At 34.9% G+C, this 27028-nt stretch overlaps 1 protein-coding gene across 1 annotated transcript; it reads right to left on the bottom strand.

Annotated features, from left to right (window-relative positions):
• Positions 1–1305: 1305 nt before the first annotated feature.
• Positions 1306–24907, bottom strand: LOC127808647 (putative E3 ubiquitin-protein ligase XBAT31). Its single transcript, XM_052347216.1, has 7 exons — positions 24884–24907; positions 24176–24196; positions 23973–24094; positions 23780–23889; positions 23667–23697; positions 23451–23577; positions 1306–1566 (listed from the first exon to the last, which is right to left on the bottom strand). The coding sequence occupies exons 1-7, from the start codon at positions 24905–24907 to the stop codon at positions 1306–1308; spliced, it is 696 nt and encodes a 231-aa protein (XP_052203176.1).
• Between the last annotated feature and the right edge of the window lie 2121 nt (positions 24908–27028).

Raw genomic sequence — 27028 nt, 5'->3', positions numbered from 1 at the left:
TCGAATCGATCGAACTTGTCGATTTGGTTCGGTTTATTCAATTTACCCGAACTCTTGCTCACTCCTAATGTTCAGCCATTTTCATCTAACAATTTATCAAAGGAATGACAAATTCTCTTGAGATAATGAAAATATAATGTTTTATAAAATTTATATAAAAATGTAAAAAATAATAAAAAAGCTTAAGAATATCATTTTATCTATTTATTTATTTTTTGAACATATGCTCGGAATTAAGAATTTTAGAAGGAAAAAAAAAAAAAAGAAGAAAGAAAATGGAGCTAGATGGGTTGTTCTCTAAGGTCTAACATTTCGCTCCCTTACTAAAAGGGGGCAAAGCCGCTTTGCACTACTGATAGACTACTTCAGATTCAATTCACATTGGGCTAAAAAATCTGACTTGGGCCAGCCCATGAATCGGGCCCATTAGAGTGACCCATGTTTTGACTTATTTTATTTAGATGGAATTTCAGATGCGGGAAGAATAATAAACTTTTGTTACTAAAATAATAAATAAATATACATATATAGAAAAACAAATAAAAAGGAAAATGATGATTTTCTAATGAGATATGAATTTATACAAAAAAAAGTTACCAAAAAATGATATTGCATAGATGTTTCTTACTTTAGTTATTTCTTTTAATTTCCTTTCCAATGCATGAATATGAGTCCTAATGATTTTATATAAAAGTTTTGTTTGTATGCCATAAATCAATTCCATTAATATACAGGAAAAATCATATTTTTGTACAGAAAATATTACCAGAGAATAGTGTGACAAGTATTTTTTCCCATTGCATAGTAGTTAATGAGTAACATCATAAATATAATATATATATTCTTTATAAAATCATTAAGTGTGTGTTTAATTGCACATATTTTTCATAAAAAATATGTAATTATTATATATTTTTTATGAAAAACAATCAAACACTCTTAATTTTTTCATGAAAAAATATATATGGTACAACAATTTAAAGATTCTTTCCATGTAATTCATTTTTCAAGAGACTGAGATAATTTTTGTTTTTTAGACAATATTTACTAAAATTAAATTCTAGATAATGCAATCAAACACACCTTAATTGTAAAAATAGTTTGCTAAAAGCACTGAGGTGGATAACGCATGAATTATAAGAATCAAGAGAGACAGGACTGCATGAAAATCTTGTCACCGTATTGAATCCTGTGTGTGAAATGTCTTAAGAACAAGAAAGAAGTTTCTTGATTTAGCAATAGCCGCAATGAAACACCAAAGCTTGTGAAAATACTTACACAAACTACGCGATCAGTTAGCTATCACTAGGCTATAACTCTGGTGATGTTAGAATGGTGATGAATAATATTGAAATATTGCGCAGATGAATTGCCGGGCAAATCTCCTTTGGCAGAGCTTAGCGTTCTTCTTCTGCTCAAATGAAAAGCAGCCGGCCGGCCGGCGATTGAGTCACCGCCTGCCAAAGGAGTCGATGCCCAGTAATGCATCTGTGCAAATGCACTTGCTGCTTTCGTCTTCCTCGGCGCACACTTTTCATGGCCTGAAACACTCCCATTTATAGACATCTGAGAAAATTGGAGGCCAGTTCAGTAATAATTTTTCATGCAGCTGCTAGAGGTATGTAAGCATATTCTGAGCATATACCAGCAAAAAGAGAATTACTAGTGGTGCGCTTTAATCGGAGCTCAAAACCTCAGCTCATTCTACGTACTTACGTACTGGCGGTTTACGTTTATCTCAGCATGCAAATTTGTAATTCATATTATTGGAAAATGAAATATGTGTAAAGCATTTGCCTTTCTTACTTTTCTTCTTCTTTTTTTCTTGACACTTTTTACGTGGGTAATAATTCTCAACCCAAAGATATAAAGTTTTAGGTGCACAAAATATCTATAGACAAAAATTTTTGTCTTTCTTTTTGTGTGTATATTTGTCAATGAGAACCCACAACACACCGAGCATACATTGGTGTGCATATTCTTTGAAAGTAAATTAGGTAAAATAATTGGGTACGGGGGCAATTGGTATGCATGTAAAACTTTGAGTGTAAATTCACATCTTTGAAGATATTTGAACCCTAAAAATATAAGAGACTGTTATAATTCCGTCCCATCAAATCAACTCTTAAGAGTTAGAGAATGTTATTTTATTTGTATTATTAACATTAGATAAGATGAGAGAAACCCTATTAACAAATATCTATAGCTATTTGATAAATATCGCATTATTAATTAATTGGTAGGGTAGGTATGTGGGCTAGCAGTGGTAGAATTAGACTTTTGCTTTCTTTCTTAAAATCTTGACATTTACGGCCAGTTTGCATAGAAATGAAGCTATATCTGATTATATATACTTCGAATTAAATGAGTAACTCTTTCATATTTGGTTGGCTCTTTACAGTTCAAAGGGACAGAAGAACCAGCTGGAAGGGTACAAGTGCTCCCAAAGGAGGCATCTGAAATCTGTGCCTCACTTTTACCTCTATCAGTGGATACTGAATAGATACTTGCAGAAGGAAAAAAAAAAAAAAACAGAAAATAAATAAAATTAAAATGAGCACATTCAGAAGATCCAATGGCATGTTCTCTTTCCCTCCCCTTCATGTCTCGGTCCAATCTTAATGGGTAGGGTTGGAGCCAATTTCTGAGTCCAATTTAAGTACATGCTTGCACTGCATGTTTATGCATTAATTTACAAATATTGTTGTTAATAATCTTCACTTTTTTTTTTTGTTGCTAATTCCTTCAGTGTGTTATACTGTTTCACTTTTAATGTGATATAGTTATGTGAATAGATGTTTGAAAAAAAAAAAAGAAGAAGAGATATATATTCATGCAATGTGGAATATTTATAATTTTCTTTGGTCATCCACAATTTAGGGTTTTTCTTATATATACACACATATATGCTGTGTATCATGGACAATCCTTATATGTTCTATTTAACTCTTTAATTTAGTATTTCTTGTGAATTCAGACATGCATATATATATAGTTATGCCATGTAATTTTTTTATTGACATTGAGAACACATAGTCAGTTCACTACCCTTCACTTAAAATTATTGACTTAATTTTGCTTTTATTTGCCTCTAATGTTACTATACATATAATTACTATCTGCACATTTTGTTGAGTCTCTCACAATTTTTCAGAAGCCAATATAATTAATATCATACTTTCATATATTGGAAAATTAATATATATGTTAGTAAAAAATTTCTAGTCAAAATATGAGAATGATATGATATATATAATAAGAAAGATAGTGACATTTTTTATAAGTCAGTTTAATGCTTGTTATCAAATTCTTTTAAATGTATGTTTATTAATGAATGAATCATATATCATCTTGTGTAAAAAGTTTCTTTTTACATTGTTTTCTTTAAATAATATTTGAGTATGAAAATGGCAATAGTAGTCCCTTTCCGATGCTACATTAATTTTTTGCTTTAGGAAATTAAGATGTCGAAAAGGTACATTATCATAGAAATATAATCATTAATTTCATTCATATTCCTTTCTTTTAACATGGTTTTGCCAATATATATGTATATATATTGATCAGCAAAGGATTTGACTTGTCTAAGCAACCATGCAACCGAAACATGAACAAGATTAAACGGGCGTTTGAAAATTGACGAATATATCATGTCTCAATCATTTTAGGTATGTAAAAATAGCATCAAAATTAAATCACAAAAGATGTTCTTGGCCTTGAGAAGACAAGACGATAGCGAGAAGGAGAATCAGGACCGTGGCCCCCCCTCCCCCAGCCACATCAATCAAAAAGAGAAAGAACCTCTCCACTGGAATTTTTCCGGCATATGCCATTTCCTTCTTCGGCATATCCAATAGCAGTGCATATAAAAGAGTTTCCCCAGTTTCACTGAATAATCGAGCTCCATCGATGGAACGATCAGTTACTTGAAGAAGAAATTAAAGGAAAATGTGGGGGTTAAGGATGACAGTGCAGTCCTCCTTTGGCAAGGCGACCACATGCATGGACATGCATTCTTATCTGCTTTGCCAAAGGAGAATTGCCCTGCCATCTCTCTCACACTATTTCATCGATCATTCTGAATTAAACAAGTTTTTCTGCTTGATTAATGGGCCGCCACTTTTTTTGTTTTTGAATTTTTTGATAATCTTGCTGCTTATTGTACTCCTGTTTTTCTTGCATACTACTAATAGCGTTTTTATGCATGTGTTCACTTTTGGCAGGTGATCCAATAAACGTGTGTAAATTTTGGTAAATAGTTTGGTTTGCAGCGAAGAGTCATATATTGATGAGATCGTCAGCAAACTGAAATAGCCCATCACGATCAAGTTCACGAGATTCATCGATCAGCATTCTCTTTTGTTTAATACATGCCCCTTGATGGTATATTAATTAAGGGGAGAGTTGATTGAGCAGAAGAGCAAGCTGCGCCAAGCTGATGATATCCATGTTCTTGTTGGTTTTCTTTACTTTGAAATACCTGACCTAGCCCCGCCTACTGGTTTGGCTTTGGCTTTTTAGAAACGAGGAGGAACCATGAATTAAGAAACCCTAGCCCCGCCTACTGGTTTGGCTTTTGAGAAACGAGGAGGAACCATGAATTAAGAATTGCAACTTTTGATGGCCCATTTAGTTTATTTTTTCTTTTAATATTAATGAGAACTTACAATCATTAATCATTACTCTTTCAGTGTATATCGTATAAATTTATTTAATACACGTGATATTTCACCTTGATGATTGTGGGTCTCATTTTCCCTACTAGTGTTCGTGTGGTTCTTGCCTCAAACTGGTGTTTGGCCCTCATAGTTGGCTTCGCATCAAGAAAAAAAGATGTCCTTAAGCTGGTGTTTGGAAATTCACTTTAAGTATCTCAAGAAAAGAAAAGCGAAAAAACTCAGCAAATTCTCGATCCAAGTTGAAAGCAAAACAACTGGAAGCGAGGCTTGGGTTTCTGGGTTCCATTTCTGAACTACTTGACCTCTCAAAGATTCCTATTTCTTGTTTATCTGTTCATAGATGCATGTCTATATATATGTGTTATATTAGTGATGAACCAAACAACTAAGCCGATCGATCGAGGCTTCAAATGGTAATGAAAATTAGACAATGTTTCCAGAGATTCCTCGTGCAGCAGGGCTACTTGAATTTCCTCAAGTAATCCGATCGAGTTGTACTATGTTCAGTTTGTACCGATGAACACCTATATCCGACATGGAGAGACAATGATCAAGAACTTCTTATCTTGTGAAGTTCTCAAAACCAGTGGCCTCGCCTCTCCAACAGTTCGACATCATTGTTCATCCGTCGTTTGATGTTCCACATTTTAAAAATGTTTCAATGTACATGTATATTAAATTCTGAAGTCGATCGGGATGTTATTTTTGTACAACAATTGATTAATCTACCTTCTACTTACTCGGCTCCAAATGTTGGAATAAATAAAACAAGTCAATTTTTACTTTTTTTATATCTTGATTATACCTGTTTTTATTTCAGCTTATAATAAAAGTATGTGTTGATTCTTTTTGAATCATTGTTGGGTTCTGTCAGCAAGAAATCAAAGGATATTTATTTATAATTATTTTTGGCTCAATATCCTAACAATGTGAGTGAGAAAGTGTATGGTGTGCGTAAAAATATCTGCACTCATATTGTATTGAGTAGGTGATTCAAGTTAGCCTCGTTACATGAAAAGATTGAAATTAGTATAAAAAGTAAATTAATACAAAGACTCCTTTTTTTAGGTAAAATTAATTACCAAGACTGCAATTTTTAATGAGAAAACCCAGTGGGTTCATAAATTTGAAAGTCAAGATTTTGTTAATTTTTATTTCACAAGTTGGTAAACGAGAATTTATATTGTTGAGTGACGCAGATCTTAATATTTGGATATATGAGTTCATTAATTTATTTTTGTGATCTACTTAAATTTTTTCTTTATTTTTTTCACATATAATTGGTTACAAAGATACCTTTACCTATGTTGAACTCATCAGTAAATGAAAAAGTATATATTATTTAAGAACTAAATTAAGTAAAAAAAGTATATATTTACACAACATTGCGCAGTCCAAGGGGGTAAACTATGGTTTTATTTTTTTCCCCCTTTTTTAAAGATTAGAGGTGGTAAGCGAAGGTTAAAATAAAAAATTACTGAATTAGAATCCAGCCGATTTTAATTATCAATATTCTCTGTACCAACTTCCAACTTTACGAAGAACACCATGTTTATATAATAATTGTACGGACACAAAATGTCATTTGGAAAGCTGAGTATCCTTCGTACGTGGATGAGATGGCTTTTAACAATTTATGAAAAGTGTGATTTGGGCAATTTTAAAGGCTAATATTAAGGGAATCGGACTAATGATTTCAAGTCACTAGCCGTGCTAGTGAGGTCTATGCTTTTTCGGGCAAATTCTTTCGTTTAGGTTTCAAAATTAGTAATTTTTCTATTTTAAGAAATAATTAATTTGCTAATAACTTTCATTAGGAAATGAATTTTAACATGGCGTTTTGAGAAATTTTTCTTATTTTATGCTGATTTTTAATTCTGTAATAAAATCTCAATTTTGCCTTTTCTAGTAAGATTTGAGATTTAGGGTTTTGGGTTATTTTCCAAGTTATAGCCTATAAATTCTATATTTATAGGATTGATAAATTTTTAATAAAATTTATATTGAAATTTTTCTTTAATTCTCTTCAATTTATTCGGTATTCTTTAGAATCAACGAATTATTGATTGAATCCTATAATCCGGTATTCGTGAGTGAATCAACGGGTTATTAGAAGGCTTTCACTACGTCACCTTGGCTATAATTAATTATCGAAGCCTAAATATATGAATTCAGCACAAGAATTTGAGAACATTCTTTCTCAATTATGTAAAAATTCTAATAATAATCAACCAACTCTCAATAATATAAGAAAATAGATTAAATAGTCCCAAATTCCAACCCTAAAATGAAGAAAAAAACAGAAATAAGTCTTAATTAAAAAAACAAAAATAATCCTTAATTAAATAGCATTCTCCCTTCTTTTTTGTTGCGATCCCAATGGTCCAAGAATGAGACAACAATCTCATCTTCAACATTAATTAATCTATTAATCTGCATGGTAATACATTTGACACGGTTCATCAGCAACTGACAGTATTAATTAATGTGCACCTACATGGACGTGCAAAATGCAGGCTATATATAGACCCATTCGTGCAGACAAAAATAAATAAATAAATAATAACCATTGATGTTGGTATAAATTAATTGAAGTAGTAAGAAAGTTTTTACCAATGCTTGGCCTAGCTAGCTAGGTGAAACCTTGCTGCATGCACAGGTGAATTGCGGGGCAAATCTCCTTTGGCAGTAGGCGAACTTCAATTTCTGCAGCCTTGAATTTGTGACATAAAAATCAATCACTAGCAGTGAAGTAGCCACCTGCCAAAGGAGAACTTGCCCAGTAATATGCATCCATGCACTGGCCGCTTAGACTCGCCTGCTCTCTCGATCGCGACGACGATGAATGAGGTCAAGGCTTGATACGAATTTATAGCAGTCTGCAAGACAAGTATGGCATTTTCCGCGTACAAATGGATATTCGAAGCACAATCCACTGCTTTGAAAGTTGCAAGGGAAATGTGGTCCTGCAGTACTATAGGTTGCACGTACTGCGAGGAAATTTTCGCTTTGGTTAATTATTTCTTTGGCTGGAAATATCTAAAAGGTTGGTTTTCTATTTGTATTTTGCTAGATGCTTCAAATCTCTTCAGATAGAAAACTATTTAATGCTTATTTTATATTATTTTAATAATATTTAACAAAATAAAAAGATAATTTTAACCTTATAAAAAATTTAAAAATTGTGATTGAAAAAGGTATATTGTTGATAAATTAATAAAATGATAAATGACATAATTATCTTAACATCAATAATTGAAATGATAAAAAAAAATAATTCTATTTGAATATATTCTATCAAATAGATTTATTGTTTCTATTTTTCTGCACGATAATTGATAACCAAAATTCTGTGTCCTCAATATATAAAAGCTGTCCCAAGTTTTTGCATCCACAAGTTAATCGACAACCTTTTGCTGCAGTTGCAAGGCATGGGAGAAACTTGAAGATATTAATGGAGTGTGAACACATAATTGAGAACATGCTCTTGGATATCCATCCCAATTTACAGAGCCATTTAAACTTTTTTTCCCCCTCAAAATTAACCACTGGACATGGAAGAAAATGAATTAGTAGAAAACATTGACTGCCCCAGTCATTGTTGCTGATGCCAAGTTCTTTAGCTGGATTTTTTTTTCTTTCTTTTTGCTAAGCAAACACATTTAAGGAGCTAAACAGATATATACTGGATTTTTTTCAAGTGTGCGTGTGTATACGATTCGCATTAATGCCGATGAGTTAGAGTGCACCAAATAATAACAAATCCTAGCTAGAAAGGTCCAATCCACGGATATTAGCTCTTGACACTGTCAATCATGGAAAAGTTTGAAATTTTATGGGGAAGACACAGGTCCCTGGATCTATGTGAAGAATAAAGTGAGGAAGAGCCTTGATTTACACGACAAAATTCAAATTCTTCTGGATATGCTATTCCCGAGATGCCATATCCAAGTTTTCTTCTTATTCTCTAGTACCGTTTTGCAAACCCTACGTGCATGCAGCTGCATCATGGGGCAGAAGCTACGTCAGTAAGCAGCTACCACGATACAAATTAACCAATCTGTGTTGTTCAACTATTTTGCCAAAGCAGATTTTTCCAGCAACTATTCTTCAATATATATATTGTTGTGAAAGTGCCTCACAAGCTGCAACGTGTGCTGACCAAACTACAACGTGTGATGTGAGCTAAAATAACAAGTGGGGCACTGTATGATCAAGTCTTCAGGATATTAGTAGAATCTGTTTTGAAATTTTGTTATTTAAAGTATTTAAGGCTTAATATTAGGAAGTCGTTAGTCATGCCTTGATATTAGGGATTTACTTGATTTTTTTGTTAAACTTTATCTCTATATAAAAAACTGTGCGATGAATAAATGTAATATCTTAGTATTTTGATAATAATAATAATTAATTTTTTTATATTTAAAATATTTTTTGACATCTATTAGATATTATAATTGAGAAAACTAATGAATTTAGAGTTAGTGGACTAAGTTGAAAAAAGAAAGGTTAAGTAAAAGGGTTTAGAGTTAGTGGGCTAATTTGAAAAAAATGAAAGACTAAGTAAATGGCTTTAGAATTAGTAGGCTAAGAAAGTGGGTTTAAAATTAAAGAACTAAATAAAAGAATAATCTATTCAAAAGAAGATTTAGTGAAAAATAATTAAGGTGACAAAATAATTAAAGAGAAGGCACTTAATTTATAGGATGCCTTAAGAAGGGCAAAACGGTAATTTAGAGTCTCGTCCCATAAAAGGTAAATTATTTTTGTGGAGAAAATATTTATATATTAAAGAATTAATTTTGGAAGAAATTAATTATTGTTTCAATGCATGGAAAAATGAATAGAAAATGTGGAATTAAAATGGAAGCCAAGTAAGGTAGATTGGTGACACTTGGCAAGATCTCATGGAAGGGATTTAATTAAATATAAGAATAAGAAATTGTTGGATTAAGTGTAAGTGAGACACTTGACATGATCTTGTGAAGCAAGAGTGAGATTAAAAGTAAGTCAAAAAAGAAAAGGGAAATGGTCTCTCAAGCATTAAATGAAAGTCATCATTAAAGTAATTAAAGAAAATGAAAAAGGAAATTGGATATTAGTCAATCTTGAAATTAGTCAATATTTCTTAATTTTGAAAATTGAGAATTATGGGAATTGGAGCTTTGATCCAATGGTTGAGAATTTAGCTTGAAAAGGATCAAGATCTAATGGTTACAATTGATTCTTGAAAATGGCATGATTGCCAAATTTACAAATAAATAAATATCTAATAAGCCTAATAAAGGAATGGATGATAGAGATTTAGTCTCTAGTTTATCATCAAGGGTGGAGATTTAAAGAGGCTAGATGGCAAGGATTGTGTTTTTTTTATAGAGAGTAAAGATTAGTTCTTTTTAAATCAAAGGCTAGGATTAAGTTTATCAAAAGCACAAGGATTGTGCTAGTTTCAAGGGTTAGGATTTGTTCTTCAAAAGATTGATCAAGAGCTAGAAATTAGTTTTGAACTTGTGAGATGTCAAGACATTATATATAAGGAAGAAGAAATCTCTAAGAGGAAGTTTTGCTTGGTGGAAGAAATTAGAGATCAAGGGAGAGTCTCTTGTGAGCTTTCAAAAGAGAGGAAGGTAAGCCTTGATTTAAATCTCTTCTAGAAAGAAAGAATGTCTTCATTCTCCTTTCATTTCTCTAGTTTTCAAGATTATTAATGCTTTAAGAATTCTTTTCTTAAGGTGGTTGAAAGCCAAAGAGAGAGTCTTGGCAAGTGAGGGCTTGAAGTTTCAAGGAAAAAGAGGTAAGAGATGACCCCTAGTGGTGGGGTTTGCTTGCAATTGTAATTGTTTGCATGACTTGCATGTAATGTTCATATTTGCATGATTTGTGTTCCAGTGTACCTATGGCCATATGGAGGACTAGTGATGTGGGAGGGGTTGGTTGGTGTCTTAACCTATGTGGTTATGAGGGCATGGAGGACTACCCATTATATGCATTGCATTTGCATTACATGTTTATTTTTCACGTTACATTTACTTATGCATAGCATTTTTACTGAACATTGGCTCATAAAGTCCTTTGACCTCTATGTAGGTGATGAATCTTCTAAAGGAAAGAGAGTTTTGGAAGGTTGAAGGTAATGGAGCAAGAAGAATGCATGTGAAGTTGATGTATTTTGTTGATTTAGTGAATGTTGATGTATGTATTTTAGTTAAATATGTATGAATGCTTAATGTGGTTGAATGGTGGAAAACTTAGATGTTTTGGAAGGCATTTGAGGTATATAAGCATTCTGGAAAGTTTGAGTTAAAAAGAAAAAAAAAATATTTTTTTTAAATTCAAAAGAAGTTGGTGGCAGTGTGCTGGGTGCGACCGGGAGTGGCCGCGCGCATGGCAGGCGACCATCACGCACGCGGCCCGCACGCCGGGGAGCAGCTGGGCTGCCGCTGCCCCACCCCCCGCTGCTGTTGAATTTTTTTATTATTTTATATTATTTTCTTTCTTTTGTTTATTTAATAAAATATGCTATTTTAGAAATTTTTGAAATAAAAACATGTTTAAGTAAATAAATAAATGAGTATTTAAGCCTCTAAATTAATTATTAAATTAATATAAATTTTGAGGCAATTGTGAAAAAATTCCTATATTTTGAAAATTAAATAAGGGAGTATTTTCCTTGAATTTAAAAATGGATGAGGATGCTTGATGTTTGAATTTCAAAAATTTGTTTCCTAAAGGTTGGAAATTTAAGGTATTTTGAAATAATTAAAAAGAATAATCACTGGAGATTTGATAAGGAAAATTTTATTAAATTTTTTCAAAGAAATATTAATCCAAATATTTTTTAAAGGATTTGAAAGTGAGAAAATAGGTTAATAGTTGGGGCAAAGAAAAATTATTTTTTTATAATTAAGGCCTTATGCCATAATTTATATGAAGTAAGTGAGTTAGTTTATTTGTCGAATCCTGGGAAGTCATCCTTAGTTCTTCATTAAGAGCTTGAGAAGGGGTGACATTTTGAGAGGTTTCGGGTTTTATTTTTGCGGGGTCGTTTCGATATTTTCTAGATCCTTGAGTGGAGAGAAGGGAGGGCAAAACCTAATTCCCACCTAGGTCGTTTCTCATTGAAACGTAGTCGTCTCTTTATCTTTGTTCTAGCGTGTGAATAGTAAGTTGATTATTCACAAGTAACACTCGTAAGTGGGAGCGGGGCGTTACACCTTCCATTTATGATCAAGCCAAATCCAGTCCAAAATGGGTTGATGCAATGAACAAAGAATTACAGGCCTTAGAACAAAATGATACTTGGCAACTTACTGGTCTTCCTAAGGGCAAGAAATCCATAGGCTCAAAGTGGGTAGTTTTTTCCCAATTGCTAAGATGGTCACTGTTCACATTTCCATAGCATTAGCCACGTCTAAAGGCTGGCCAATCCATCAACTAGCTAGACATCAATAATGCTTTCTTACATGGGCTTATAGATGAAAATGTTTATATGGTTCCACATCTTAGTTATTCTAAGGCTCTACTTAGGTAGGTTTGCTTATTGCAGTGTTCACTCTATGGGCTTAAACATGCATCTCGTTAGTGGAATATTGAGTTTTCATCCTTCCTTGTTTGGGTTTCACATAGTCATCTCATGATCACTGTTTGTTCATTCAATCCACTGAATCGTCTTTCCTATTTCTCTTAGTGTATGTGGATGATGTTATCATCATGGGTGATAATTTGGAATTAATACAATAGGTGAAGCACAAGCTTGATAGCAAATTCACCATCAAAGATCTTAGTTTCCTCGAATATTTTCTCATCCTTGAAGTAGCCCACTGACTGCACTCCCACCCTGCAATTAAAACACAAAACAAAACACAATAAAAATTTTATATTTTTTTTCTTTGTTTAGGTGAGAGGTTTTTACTCGTCAGTATACGAGTGCAGTTGTAGTCCAAATTTAAATTTATATTTTCTGAATGAGTCCAGGTCGTCCACTGAGAGATTTATTTATGGCAAAATAAAAAGAATGTCACACAAGCACACACGCATTTGGATAAATTGGCAACAAGGTTTTTTATGGTATTTTAAACAACAGATTCTAGGAAATAAATTAAGGCAGTAATTGAAATAAATACTTTAAGTGAGAATATAAAATTGGATAGTACTTGAGTTAAGACAATTTCAGTGCCAACCCGTTGATTCCCAAATTTTAGCATAAAAGATTAGCACCATTAATTTAATTTCAGATATGAGAGTTTGTTATTAAATGCAATTAGAGATGATGATAGTTGTAGGTTAAGCAATCCCCATACATGATATGCGGGATTCTAATTTAAGCAACCACCATAAATTCAATTGCAATTAATACACAAAACAACTAAATTAATCATCCGGGTTTGGGTATGATAGCGTTTCCAGTTCTAGTAACTCTCATACATGGCATGAAAGCTCTAAGTTAGGCTTACGCTCCAATCCAAACCTAGTGATTTCTCAATAATTAAGATACACTCATACTGAAATTTAAATTAATGTTACTTATTTTAAGCGCAACTTTCTTTGGGAATCATTGGCGTTGGACACTGTCCTTGCCTTAACCCAAGATTAGATTTAGCTACTCATTTCCATTTAAAAGTTAATTGACATTAATTTAAACGACGTAATTTAAATAACAGAATTTAAATAACAAGAAATTTTAAAGGCATAAACTAACCAGCCATTTAGGCGGTGGATAATTAAATAACAAGAATTAAAATTGCAAAAATTTAAAGGCATAAACTAACCGTCCATTTAAGCGGTGAATAATTAAATGACAAGAATTAAAATTGCAGAAATTTAAAGGCACAAATTAACCGGCCATTTAGGCGGTGAATAATAAAGTAATAATAAATGACATAAGAATTTAAAAGAAGAAATGAAGGAAGTAAGATCACAAGAGAGAATACTAAAGAAAAGGGGAAAGAACAAGAACAATTCTCAAAGAGAGAATTATAAGGAAACAACTAAACTTTGATTCAAGAATAATAATCACACTTACAAATGCAATCAAGTGATCTATTTATAGGCCACAAGATGCAATACAAACCACACAATTTCAATTATTCAACTAGACATAATTATATCTAATGGGCACTCACACACTTAAAGTTAAATGGATTTTAGCTATAATACACACCTAATATTAAATGGATTTTAGCTAAAATACATACCTAATAAAGCATTCATAAAGTTAAATGGATTTTAGCTATAATATCCACCTAATAGTTAAATGGATTTTAGCTAAAAAACACACCTAATAAAGCTCTCACATAAAAAATAAAAATAGATTTCTATAAATTGGTTTTTAATCTTCATTAGGATTAAAAATAATCCTTGGGTCTTCTCCAAATAATATTTTCCATGGGTTGCTCAAATTGGGCCTTAATTCTTCATGGGCTTTAATTTTTCATGGGCTTGATTTCTTCATGGACTTGAATTCTTCATGGGCTTGATTTTTCCATGGGTTTGATTTCTTCATGGACTTGAATTCTTCATGGACTTTAATTCTTCATGGGCTTGATTTTTCCATGGGTTTGATTTCTTCATGGACTTGAATTCTTCATGGACTTTAAGTCTTCATGGGCTTGAATTCTTCATGCCTAAAAAAAAATAAAAATAATTTAATGTTATTAATAAATTATATATTATATATATGTATTACACATGGCACATATATATATTATATTATATTATATATATATTACATGCATGCATATAATGATGTATATGTATTATATATAATTTTATATATTATTATTATTATTATTAAATTTTACTTTAAAATTTCATTTCATTCATTTTTCAATTTAAACTTGCATATAACCATAAAATATATATTAATATCTAATTTAAACTATTTTTAAGATCAAAAGAAGGGTATAATTATAACAAAATTTTTATAAAATTAACCACTAATCACCCACTCCCCTTCGGGCACTTTCATTTCTCAACATAAGTTTATTCTTGATCTAGTGGCTGAGACATGTCTAGATAAAATCAAGCCATCTTCATTCCCTTTGTCCAAAGGCCTCCACTTGCATCTTGATGAAGAGGCTTTACTTTCAGCTCCATATCAATATCGTCGCTTACTTGGTAAGCTCTTATATATCAATCTAACCAGACCTGATATTAGTTATGCAGTTCAGCTCCTGAGCTAGTTCATGAACAATCCTCGTCAACCTCACATTTCTACTGCTCTTCAAGTTGTTAAGTATCTACAAGGGATAGCCTTTATAGGCCTATATGATCCTGTTTCTAATACTCTATCTCTCAAGCCTATTATGATGTAGATTGGGCCTCTTATGCCTAGGTTGCAAGAAAATAGAAAACGTTTACGATACGAAATGGAAACAGGAAAACGAATATTTTTCTAAAAAGAAAAACAAGTGTAAATAGTTCCTAATTAAATGAGAAACGTTTCTCATTTTAGAAACGGTTCAAAAATGCCAAAACGACATCTCTAAGTTGTTTTTGTGCTTCACTGTCTTGTGAATCTTCCCGTAGATCTCTCATAAGGTATTGTATTTTCCTTGGAGATGCACTGGTGTCTTGGAAAACAAAAAAACAATCTATTGTCTAGCACTCCTTAGTTGAAGCATAATATCGAAGCATGGGCTCAATGGTCTGTGAATTTCTTTGGATTTCTTATTTGGTTCAAGACTTCAGCATTCCAATATCTAGCCCTATTCCACTCTACTGTGACAACCAGGCAACACTTCACATCATGACGAATCCCCTATTTGGTTCAAGATTTCACAAAAAAATCCATCGCTAAATTTTTTAGCGACAGATTTAGTGACGGGAACCTTTCCGTCGCTTAAAGAGGCGTCACTGAAATTTAGCGACGGGGATTGTACCAGTCGCTAATCAGCGACGGGTTAACCCCGTCGCTAAATTTTAATTTTTTTTATTAAATTTTATTTAATTTTTTTATTTTTTAGCGACGGGGTTGAGCCCGTTACTAAATTTTAATTTTTTTTTTATTTTTAAGCGACGGGTTTGAGTTCGTCGCTAAATTTTATTTTTTTTATTTTTTAGCGACGAGGTTGAGCCCGTCGCTAAATTTTAATTTTTTTATTTAATTTTTTTATTTTTAGTGACGGGGTTGACCCGTCGCTAAATTTTATTTTTTTATTTAGTTTTTTTTTTATTTTTTAGCGACGGGTTGATCCCGTCGCTAAATTCAACCCAAAAATTCAAAATTCAACGCACGCCAGGGCCCGGCCTCCCCTTATGTGCACCAAGTGGTTGCGCCTCTATTCGCCACGTGGCAGCGCTAGGACATTATTCCTGGCTATTATCTTTGCTCTTTACCAAATTCGAACCCCCAACCTCTCCTGACCAAATTCAGTGCGTGAGCCAGCCGAAACAAATATACCTCTTTGGTATTAGTAACTTAATTAGTGTAATGACATCATGTAGAAGTTTAACAATATTTATTATTTTTATGACTTAGTATTTTTACTTATTTTTAACAATGTTTGTTGATGATGATGGTAATATTTTCTGTTTGAAATTTTGATTATGAATGGATAAATGATGAATATAATATTTAGAAATTTCATATTATTTATAATTTTTAAAATTGATAAATGAAGTAATTTTGAAATAGGCACGTCTATTTCATTTATAATTAATAAGGAATATGTATAAACATATATTTACTTAAATTAAAGGGTATTTTTAATTTTTCATAAAATTTTACGATTTTACGATTCGATTTTACAATTCGATTTTATGAACCCCTTACGATCCCATTTAAAATCTCGATTTTAACAACCTTGCCGGCGCGGAATTTCTACCAGACATCCGAGTTTGTCAGGAAACCTAGGCGCCAGATCAACCAAAGAGTTGGGTCTAGCCGAAAAGGCATAGCACCTAACTCAAGTGAAGGATCTGAGTGAGTCTTCGGGCATAGGCATCGGATATTCTGGTGATCTCGGGCCAACTCGTGGTCATAGATACTAGATTACAACTAGGTGACTCGACTTCGATAAGCGGGATCATGGCAAAACTGTCATATGGTTGCTCCATCTTTCTTCACGCATTCCTTGAGCCAGTCTACCTCAGGGGATCTAGGTTTGGCTAGTGGTCTGGTGCGGGATACCTACTAGATATCCGAGTTTGTCGGGAGACCTAGGCACCATATTAACTAAGGAGTTGGGTCTAGCCAAAAAGGCATAGCACCGAACTCAAATGAGGGATCCAGGTGAGTCTGCGGGCATATGCATCGGATCCTCTGGTGATCCCAGGCCAGCCATGGTCATTGATACCAGATTGCCACTAGGCGACTTAACCTTCGGGAATGGGCTTATGCTAGAGCTATCATGTGATCACTTCACTTTTTTTTTTCGCCTTCCTAGGGTCAGTCTACCTTAGGGAATCTGGGTTTGGCCAGTGGTCCGGCGCGGGATACCTATTAGACATCCGAGTTTACCGGGAGGCCTAAGAGCTAGATCAACCAATGAGTTGGGTCCAGCCAAAAAGGCATAGCACCAAACTCAAACGAGGGATCCGGGTGAGTCTACGGGCATAGGCATCGGATCTTCTGGAGATCCCGGGCCAGCTCATGGTCATCTGCACCAGATTGCCACTAGGCGACGTGACATTCGGAAGCAAGTTGTGCTTGAGTCGCCGTACCTACATCACATTCTATGACACATACAAATAATCTGGGCCCATTGAGATTTCACGTGGTCCAGCTTATAGTTTTGCCTACTTCACGATAATATAGGCGATATATTCTTTTATTTATCTGGGGATATTATTATAATGGGAAATTAAAGACAATTCTAGCCCTCAACCGGGTCGAGTAAAGCTTCTGGTGACAGGCTCGACTCTGCGTCTTGCACTTCGTCCCCTTTCCTATGGTTAAAGTTGGGAAGTACCTCTCGAGGTGCACGGTGTTCCCAGCTTTTCCTATCGCCTCACCTTATACCGTCAATAGTGTGCACATGTTGGGGCCTAACATTTTCTGAATTTTGTAAGGTCCTTCGCAATTTGGGTTGGGCTTCCCTTCCTCTTCTATTACCTTCCCCTGCGTCCAAAATTTCCATTTGGATGATAAATTACTCTGCTCGATCGAACAACTCAGTCACAGAACTTAGCTCTGAGAAGGCTAAGGATCTTCTAAGCGGGGCGTATATAGTTCCGTTTAGCAGGACTGACGCCTCCAATCCAACTGGGAGATCCCTTACTTTCTGCATCACAACTCTGAATCTCTCGATGTATTGCTTTAGGGATTCATTCGGCTTTTTCTAGAAGCTCATTAGGTATATTGCACTCTTCTTCTTTGGGAGATAGACGGAGAATGCATTTAGGAATTCTTTCTTTGACTATTCGAATGATCATATATGTCATATTGGTAATTCAGTGAACCACTGTTAAGCTTGTCTTGCTAGGAAAAGTGGGAAAACCCTACACCTAGTGACCTCATTCTATCCATGTAATACGACCACTGTGACAAAATGTTGTAAGTGCTTCTCGGGGTCCTCCCTTCCTAAGTATACTGAAAGCTACGGCAGTTCAAACCCTAGTTACATTGGTTGCCTTTGAAGTTCCTCGAATAGAGGAAACCCTTTTGGGGGAGTTACCTTTGACACCATCATTACTTGTTTCTGCTCTAACACCTCTTCTATGGGGTGTTTGATGTCAGACGTGCTAAGTGTTTCTTGTTCTGTTTCATTTTGGCAAAGAGATGGGTCATAAGGGACTCTTGAGTAGGTGATTTCTGCTATCTCTTTATACGTGAGAGTTTTTCTTTCCCTCCTACCATATTTCCTTCTTGAGTCTGTTACTTCCGGGACTTGGCTATTCAGCCCTAGAGTTCTGATTCTTATCCTCTATCGATGGGCCTTTGGAGGGTTGTCTTGGGATCTCTGGTGTTCTACCCTTGCATCAATTTGTCCAATGTGGGGAATGTGAATGTCCGGCATTAGTTCACGTAACAAAGCAGTGACTCTTTGTAGTCTTCTCATATTCTCTTCATTGTTCATCCTAAGTTCATCATTTTGTTGCTTCTACTCCTCAAAATTCTTCTGCAATAGTTCATAATCTGAGAGTAAGACTGTGGGTGGAGCTAACCTTGAAGTCACCACTGATTAATGGTTAATTTTGTAAAAAATTTGTTATAATTATACTCTTCTTTTGATCTTAAAAATGGTTTAAATTAGATATTAATATATATTTTATGGTTATATGCAAATTTAAATTGAAAGATGAATGAAATGAAGCTCTAAAGTAAATAATAATAATATATAAAATTATATATAATACATATACATCATTATATGCATGCATGTAATATATATATATATATATATAATATAATCTAATATATATATGTGCCATGTGTAATACATATATATAATATATAATTTATTAATAACATTAAATTATTTTTATTTTTTTTAGGCATGAAGAATTCAAGCCCATGAAGAATTAAGGCCCAATTTGAGCAACCCATGGAAGATATTATTTGGAGAAGACCCAAGGATTATTTTTAATCCTAATAAAGATTAAAAACCAATTTATAGAAATCTATTTTTATTTTTTATGTGAGAGCTTTATTAGGTGTGTTTTTTAGCTAAAATCCATTTAACTATTAGGTGGATATTATAGTTAAAATCCATTTAACTTTATGAGTGCTTTATTAGGTATGTAATTTAGCTAAAATCCATTTAATATTAGGTGTGTATTATAGCTAAAATCCATTTAACTTTAAGTGTGTGAGTGCCCATTAGATATAATTATGTCTAGTTGAATAATTGAAATTGTGTGGTTTGTATTGCATCTTGTGGCCTATAAATAGATCACTTGATTGCATTTGTAAGTGTGATTATTATTCTTGAATAAAAGTTTAGTTGTTTCCTTATAATTCTCTCTTTGAGAATTGTTCTTGTTCTTTCTCATTTTCTTTAGTACTTTCTCTTATAATCTTACTTTTTTTTCTTTCTTCTTTTAAATTCTTATGTCATTTATTATTACTTTATTATTCACCGCCTAAATGGCCGGTTAATTTGTGCCTTTAAATTTCTGCAATTTTAATTCTTGTCATTTAATTATTCACCGCCTAAATGGACGGTTAGTTTATGTCTTTAAATTTTTGCAATTTTAATTCTTGTCATTTAATTATCCACCGCCTAAATGGCCGGTTAGTTTATGCCTTTAAATTTCTTGTCATTTAAATTTTGTTATTTAAATTACGTTCTTTAAATTCATGTCAATTAACTTTTAAATGGAAATGAGTAGCTAAATCTAATCTTGGGTTAAGGCAAGGACAGTGTCCAACGCCAATGATTCCCAAAGAAAGCTGCGCTTTAAATAAGTAACATTAATTTAAATTTCAGTATGAGTGTGTATTAATTATTAAAAAATCACTAGGTTTGGATTGGAGCGTAAGCCTAACTTAGAGCTTTCATGCCATGTATGAGAGTTACTAGAACTGGAAACGCTATCATACTTAAACCCAGATGATTAATTTAGTTGTTTTGTGTATTAATTGCAATTGGATTTATGGTGGTTGCTTAAATTAGAATCTCGCATATCATGTATGGGGATTGCTTAACCTAGAACTATCATCATCTCTAATTGCATTTAATAACAAACCCTCATATCTGAAATTAAATTAATGTTGCTAATTTTTTATGCTAAAATTTGGGAATCAACGGGTTGGTACTGAAATTGTCTTAACTCAAGCACTATCCAAATTCATATTTTTACGTTTAATGTTTATTTCAATTTCTGCCTTACTTTATTTTCTAGTATCTGTTGTCTAAAAAAAACTCATAAAAAAACCTTGTTGCCAATTTGTCCAAATGCGTGTGCGTGTGTGTGACATTCTTTTTCTTTTGCCATAAATAAATCTCTCAGTGGACGACCTGGATTTATCCAGAAAATATAAATTTAAATTTGGACTACAACTGCACTCGTACACTGGCGAGTATAAACCTCTCACTAAAATAAAAAAAATATAAAAGTTTTATTATGATTTGTTCTTATTATGTTTTAATTGCAGGGTGAGAGTGCAGTTAACCACGAGGTTTCCATTTGGAATTGAAGATTGCCCAAATGAGTGTTGTTCCTGACTAGCGAGCGTTGCATGTGGGACTTGCTTCTCTTGCCCTGTCACATATCTCCTCAATCCAAGTACGTGTATTTCTCCTTATTCTGAACACTCTATGCCCACCAGTCCGGGGGTCTGGTTGCATTCAAGCACAGGAAAGTTCCCTAAACGCACTTCATCGTTAGGGTGATTTACTGAAAATTTGGGTACTGTAGAGTGCACCTGATGAGGGCCTTTCGTGGCTCCCGTCCTGGTACGAGCGCTCATTCAGGTGGGGTTAGATGGGTTTGCCCAACCGGCTGATCTTATCCCTCTCGGCATTTTGTGTTAAGCTTGGCTTTTTGTTGCGTTTTCTACAAATGGCGTCAAATTATTGTTGCCAAAAATACAACAATTAAAATTTGTGATGTGGGGTCCACTCGAGTTTGGTGCCGGGTGAAGTTAGGTTACCGTAAGAGAAACTGTCTCAAGGGAGTTCACCGCTAGACTGCTCGTCGCAAGGATTTCGCCACTAGACTACTCATCGCAAGGATTTCGCCACTAACTCTTTTGCCATAAGATTTCGCCACTAGCTTTTTCACCACAAGATGTTGCCACAAGGCTTCGCCACTAGTTCTCGCCATAAGATTTTGCCACAAGGTTTCGCCACTAACTTTCGCCACAAGGCTTTGTCTTCGTCGCTAGGTTCGCTGTAAGGTTTTGCCTTCATCGCTAGGTTTGCCGCAAGGATTTGGCCCTATTGATGCTCAAAAAATGGGTTAAAAGGCTCGCGAAAATCTTCTCTTGCGAAGACCCTTCGATGCCAAAATTAGTCTCGGATCTCAATAACTATTCACGAAAACAGTAAATGTGCATTCAAAATGTATAGATTTTACCGAAATTGAAAGTCTCCATAAATGTCCTATAGATGGCTATTTATAGGGCACGATTCTCAAGGATGGTTGGTGCTGACACATGGTAATTGCTGAGTGGGGCTTAGATTTGGTCGAGAAGAGGTTTTTTGTCGGCATCTTCTAGTCGGGAGGCAGCTCGCGGCATGCTTCCGCGAGGCAACCCGGGGTAAGCAACTGTGAGCTGGATACCTTTAGGCCGTGGCGAGCAGTCGTTGAGGCAGCCTAGCCAACTTGTGGCAAGTAGCCGCGAGCGAGCGTGCTGTCGCGAGCGAGTGTGTTGTCGCGAGACAGCCCGCAGCTAACCTCTAGCCGCCAGGCTAGCACTCACGGCTCGCGACAAGGTGCTGCGAGGAAACTCGCGGCCAGCTACCGTGAGGTTGGCAGCCGCAGGTCAGCTGGTGACAATCTCTTTGTCACTAGCCTTTTCATTTTTCACTCATTTTTTTGAAAATTCCTTATTTTTCTCTCCTATTTTTCATGGCATAACAATAAGAGCAAAAGATATAGCATTCTTATTATAAGAATAGAAGATATTGTACATACCAATCAAATTGAATGAGATTTTACTACCTCTTCATCAAAGTTTTCTTCACACAGTACTCACATTCATCTTTAACTTTCAGACATACGTTCTTTATGGTTTGGGTTTTATTTTATATATATACTAGGGATAACCCGTGCTTGAAGGCACGGTATAACTAAAAAAAATCAAATATTAAATTTGAACGCGAAATAATCAAGCACTAAATTCAGATTCGCACCCTCCACCGTAAAGAGCACTGCCGTCTGCCATTGCCCCACCACTATCGTTCCCGATTCGCACCCTTCAGGCCGGTTGCCCCTACCCGTCGACCCCCCGTCGTTCGCACCACCTATTGTCGCCCACCACCGCCGCACCACCAGACCAGATCCGCCATCGCGCTTATCTCTTCATCTCCTTCGCCATCCCCTATTCTCTCTCTCTCTCTCTCCCACACTCTCTGTCTAAAACAACCCACCGCCCAAAGAGCACCATTCGCCAACCGTCGCTCCCCTCGCCCACCGCCGCCGCGAGCATCCGTTGTCGCCCCCCTGCTGCGAGCACCAGCCCATTCGCCCTGCCACTACCGCTAGCATCATCTCGATCGTCAATCGCCCCCCTCCCCGTTCACACCCTTCCCTCTGCCATCATCCCCCCATCCGGTCTCGCCCACTTTTCGTCCCCCTACCTACTATTGCCCCCGCATGTTGCCCACTGTCGGCATGGGTGGGTGAGTCTGAGAAAGAGAGAGAAAAGGGCACTAAGTGAAAGGTGGGTCTGTGAGAGAGTAAAAGACAAAGGGAGAGAGAGAGAGACAAAGAGAGTGAATTGACAAAAAGATCCACTCATTTCAACCAATCTCAACCATTTATATATATTAAAAATTAATCTTAGCTATTGAAATCAAATGTAATAATATTCACTAATAATTTAAAAAAATCATCTTGCTTTATTACATAAATTTTATTTTATTTTTATTTTATGAAGAGACTATTTTTACTTGTTTACAATTAAGAGCACAGCATGTAAATTTAATTAAAAATAATTAAAACTAAATTTAATTAAGAACATCAACATCAATTAAAACTAAAGCTATATTACATTAAAATTATAAATTAAATATAAAAAAATTTAACACCTCTGTCAATAATAGCTCATTCTACTTACTTACACACAAAACATTATAATAATATTTAATTAATAAAAAAATAATCCATACAAAAATTTAATTGAGTTTACTATGATCTCTCAAATAACATGATAAACAATACCAATAAAATATTAGAATTATACAAACACAATCTTTGAAGTCGGTTGGCGCCCCAAGCCAACAATTCACAGATGCAATCAAGAGAACCCCCTCTAGCGGCCAAATGGAGAAGAGTGCTTCCCGGGAAGCTGCAGAAATCAAATTAATTCATCAAAACAAAGGCACAATTGATATCCAAAGGCTGGAACAACAATGAAGAGCTTAAGCCAATTTTTACCCATAACAACCAATTGAAGCACAGACCAGACCTCCATTGTCTAAGAGAATATGGACGCATTCCGATCGTCTTTGTCGGGCCGCCAAGTGCAAAGGTGTTGCTCCAGACCAAACCTCCATTGTCTAAGAGAATATGGATGCATTCCGATCGTCTTTGTCGGGCCGCCAAGTGCAAAGGTGTTGCTCCTTTATCATCTATAATATTTACAAACTGGGCATAACCCCTGAAATCCAATACAATAGAATAACCAATTATGAACTATCTAACTTAGTGCTCAAACAATCACACGGAGAGAGAAAGACCCACCAAGAGGCTACAATACGAGAAGAACAAGAAGCAGAGAGAATGGCCTGTAGGCAATCAAAATGGCCATAATAAGCAGCATAGTGCAAACAGGTCCTCCCATGGCTTGAATCAAACATCAAAATCTGGGAAAACAGTCGATAAAATATAAGAATGAAAAACATAATCACACAACTTCTGATAAAATATCAGGGAATCTGACAAACATTTGCCCCAACTTCAATAAGCTTTTGAGAAAGAGAGAGAGAGAGAGAAGGGGAGGTGAGAGAGAAAACCCATTTACATATATACACACACCCATTTATATATATACACATACACAGAACACACACATACACCCATTTACATATATATACACATACCCATTTACACAACACACACATACATATATTACGTATACACAGAACACACACACCCATTTACATATACACAGAACACAGATACATATATATGCGCACGCACACATATACATACATACGCAAAACACACACACATACCCATTTACATATACACAGAACACACGAACACACACACCCATTTACATATACACATAACACACACGCACATACATACGGTGGAGGCGAGGAGGATACGATGGAGCTGGAGGCGATGGCGGCGTAGATGCAGCTTGAGGCGCCGGAGATTGAGGGAGTGGGAAAGAGAGAAAGAGACAGTGAAGGCTGTGCGTTGGGGGGCGACGGCGATTGAGCGGCTGCCGATGGGGCGACGATGGCGTGGGTGGGTGGGTGACTGTGAGAGAGAGAAAGAGAGAGAGGGGGAGAGAGAGCGGATGGGCAGAGATGGAGTGTGAGAGGGAAAGAGGGAAGAGATGGTTGGGTAGTGAGTGGCTCTGTAGGCATGTGTTAGCAGGGGATGTGATGGTTTTTGGTTGGGGGGGGGGGCGGGGAAGTTACATCCTCAAAACTGATCTCAGCCATTGATTTTCCTAAAAACTCATCTTAACCATTCAAAAAATGTCCCCTCACATTTGTGTTATACATTTCAAAAATCATGTTATACATTTCAAAAATCATCCTCCCTTATTATATAGATATACAAGTGAAATTCATGTCTGGAAAGAAAGAAAGGAGTGAACAGGGGCTAATGCAAGCTCTTGAAGGACCTGGCTATCTGCATCAGCATGCCCTACATATAATGTCTTTCACATCTAGTCCTAGTCCTACCTCCAACACGTCTATTTTTCCTCGATGTGCATGGCTATTATTTTGATATAAGAAATGTAGACCGGCTCACTGTATATTTGATGATTACGTGCTACGTAAATATTTTGATTATTGCTGATGGAGATTTGTATATATAAATATTGTCACGCCCATTTTTGTTTAATCGCAAAGCTGTAATTTGTTATTATTGTAGGGGTATTTTGGGGAACTTTGTTATTATCGTGTACTTGGAAGACGCTAGACTTGGTTTCTCATTCGTGTGAAAGCTTTAAGTACTTCTTGTGTAAATTTTAATGTACTATGAGTAAGGGTGTTCATTTTATCCGAATTAGAAAAGGATTGGATTTTTAAGAAATCTCGAATCGAAATTGGACCAGTTCAATTTGGTCCTAATCGATTCAAACTCCTTTTTTTTTTTTTTTTAATGTAAAACTTTTTTAAAAAAAATTGATATAATATTAAAAATATATTATTATTAATAACCCCCAGCCAGTTTTCTATTTTAAATTGAATTGAATACCAGTCATCCCTAATACTAGGACCGAAGACCGATTTGGTAACCCTCAACCAATTCTAGCTTATATTATTATTAATAACCCTCAACCATTGTGAATGGTGGCACACCTAATTGTGAGAGTGAAGAAAATTTCTAGAAAAAACAAAAGAGAACAATTATTGGAGTGCCACCATTCACAATGGAAGATTTTCTCTGGACTTGATCAAGTGGTTTTTCACCATATTCATGAAGTTTCCTATGGCTTCTGGCTTTGTTGTGTGTGTTTGTGTGATTGTTTATTTGTTTTTGTTAATCTCGCAACCGATTTAACCAGTCGGAAACGAAACCAAAAACCAAGCTAAGAAATCGAATAAAAAAAATAAGCTAATTGCACCAAGAATACAACACAAACAATATACACGATATATGTGTTCAGATCCGTAAATGGATCCTATTCACGACAGGAGTTTTCGCGTTTAGTCAATCCACTATATTAAAGAGAGTATAATACGATTATACCAAATCAACAAAGAACATAATAATTACAGTATTGCATTAAGAAGACAAGATACAAAATTGAGCACAACTTGCAATAAACCGTGCATATAAAGTACTCATCACTGTCTCTTATCGTTACCTCCCACAACGAAGCGATTTTAACCAAAGATATAGAAATACATCAAAGTTCTTACTGATCGAAGGATTCACGGGTCTTGTTTTCTCTCTGACTATCGATTTAGGGTTTCATATAGGCCTTTAAATATCGAGATCAAAAGAATATAAGCCACACGATCACCACTTATAAGAGATCAACGGCTACTATTAAACACAGCCAAACAACACTGTAATGCAAATAAAATTAAGGCCAAATAACATGCACATGAAATGCAGATAAAATGCAAACATTTATCATGTAATTTTGAATCACTTATTACAACAGTTTCGGTTACCATTGCGCAATCTTTTCTATATATCCATCACAATTTTGAATACCAGATTGTTCATCAACTGCTTAATTTGTTGAATAAGAAGTCCTTTGTATTACCGCGTTTAATTCTTGATATCATCAATGCCATTATGCCAAATCCGCTTAAGTTTAGACTAAAGCATGATGACGACAAATATTTGAACATGGTCATCACGTATCGATGAGTTATCACTCCAACTCAAAGCTTTCCTCTATGACTACGCAAAATTTACAAACACATTGAGTAAAAATCTAGAGGAAATAATCAAAACAGTGTATAGAAATCTGTGATTAGCCATGGCAGAAAGATTTGTTTTCATCCTCAAGATACGTACACTAAGCATAAAAAGTGCCTCCAAACTAACCTTATGACAAAAGAGTTTGTGAAACTTTTTCTTCATAGATGTCTAAG

This window comes from Diospyros lotus, chromosome 8 (assembly GCF_014633365.1).
Source record: "Diospyros lotus cultivar Yz01 chromosome 8, ASM1463336v1, whole genome shotgun sequence".
NCBI lineage: Eukaryota > Viridiplantae > Streptophyta > Magnoliopsida > Ericales > Ebenaceae > Diospyros > Diospyros lotus.
The sequence above is the reverse complement of the archived record's forward strand: the minus strand, read 5'-3'. Positions and strand labels throughout refer to the sequence as shown.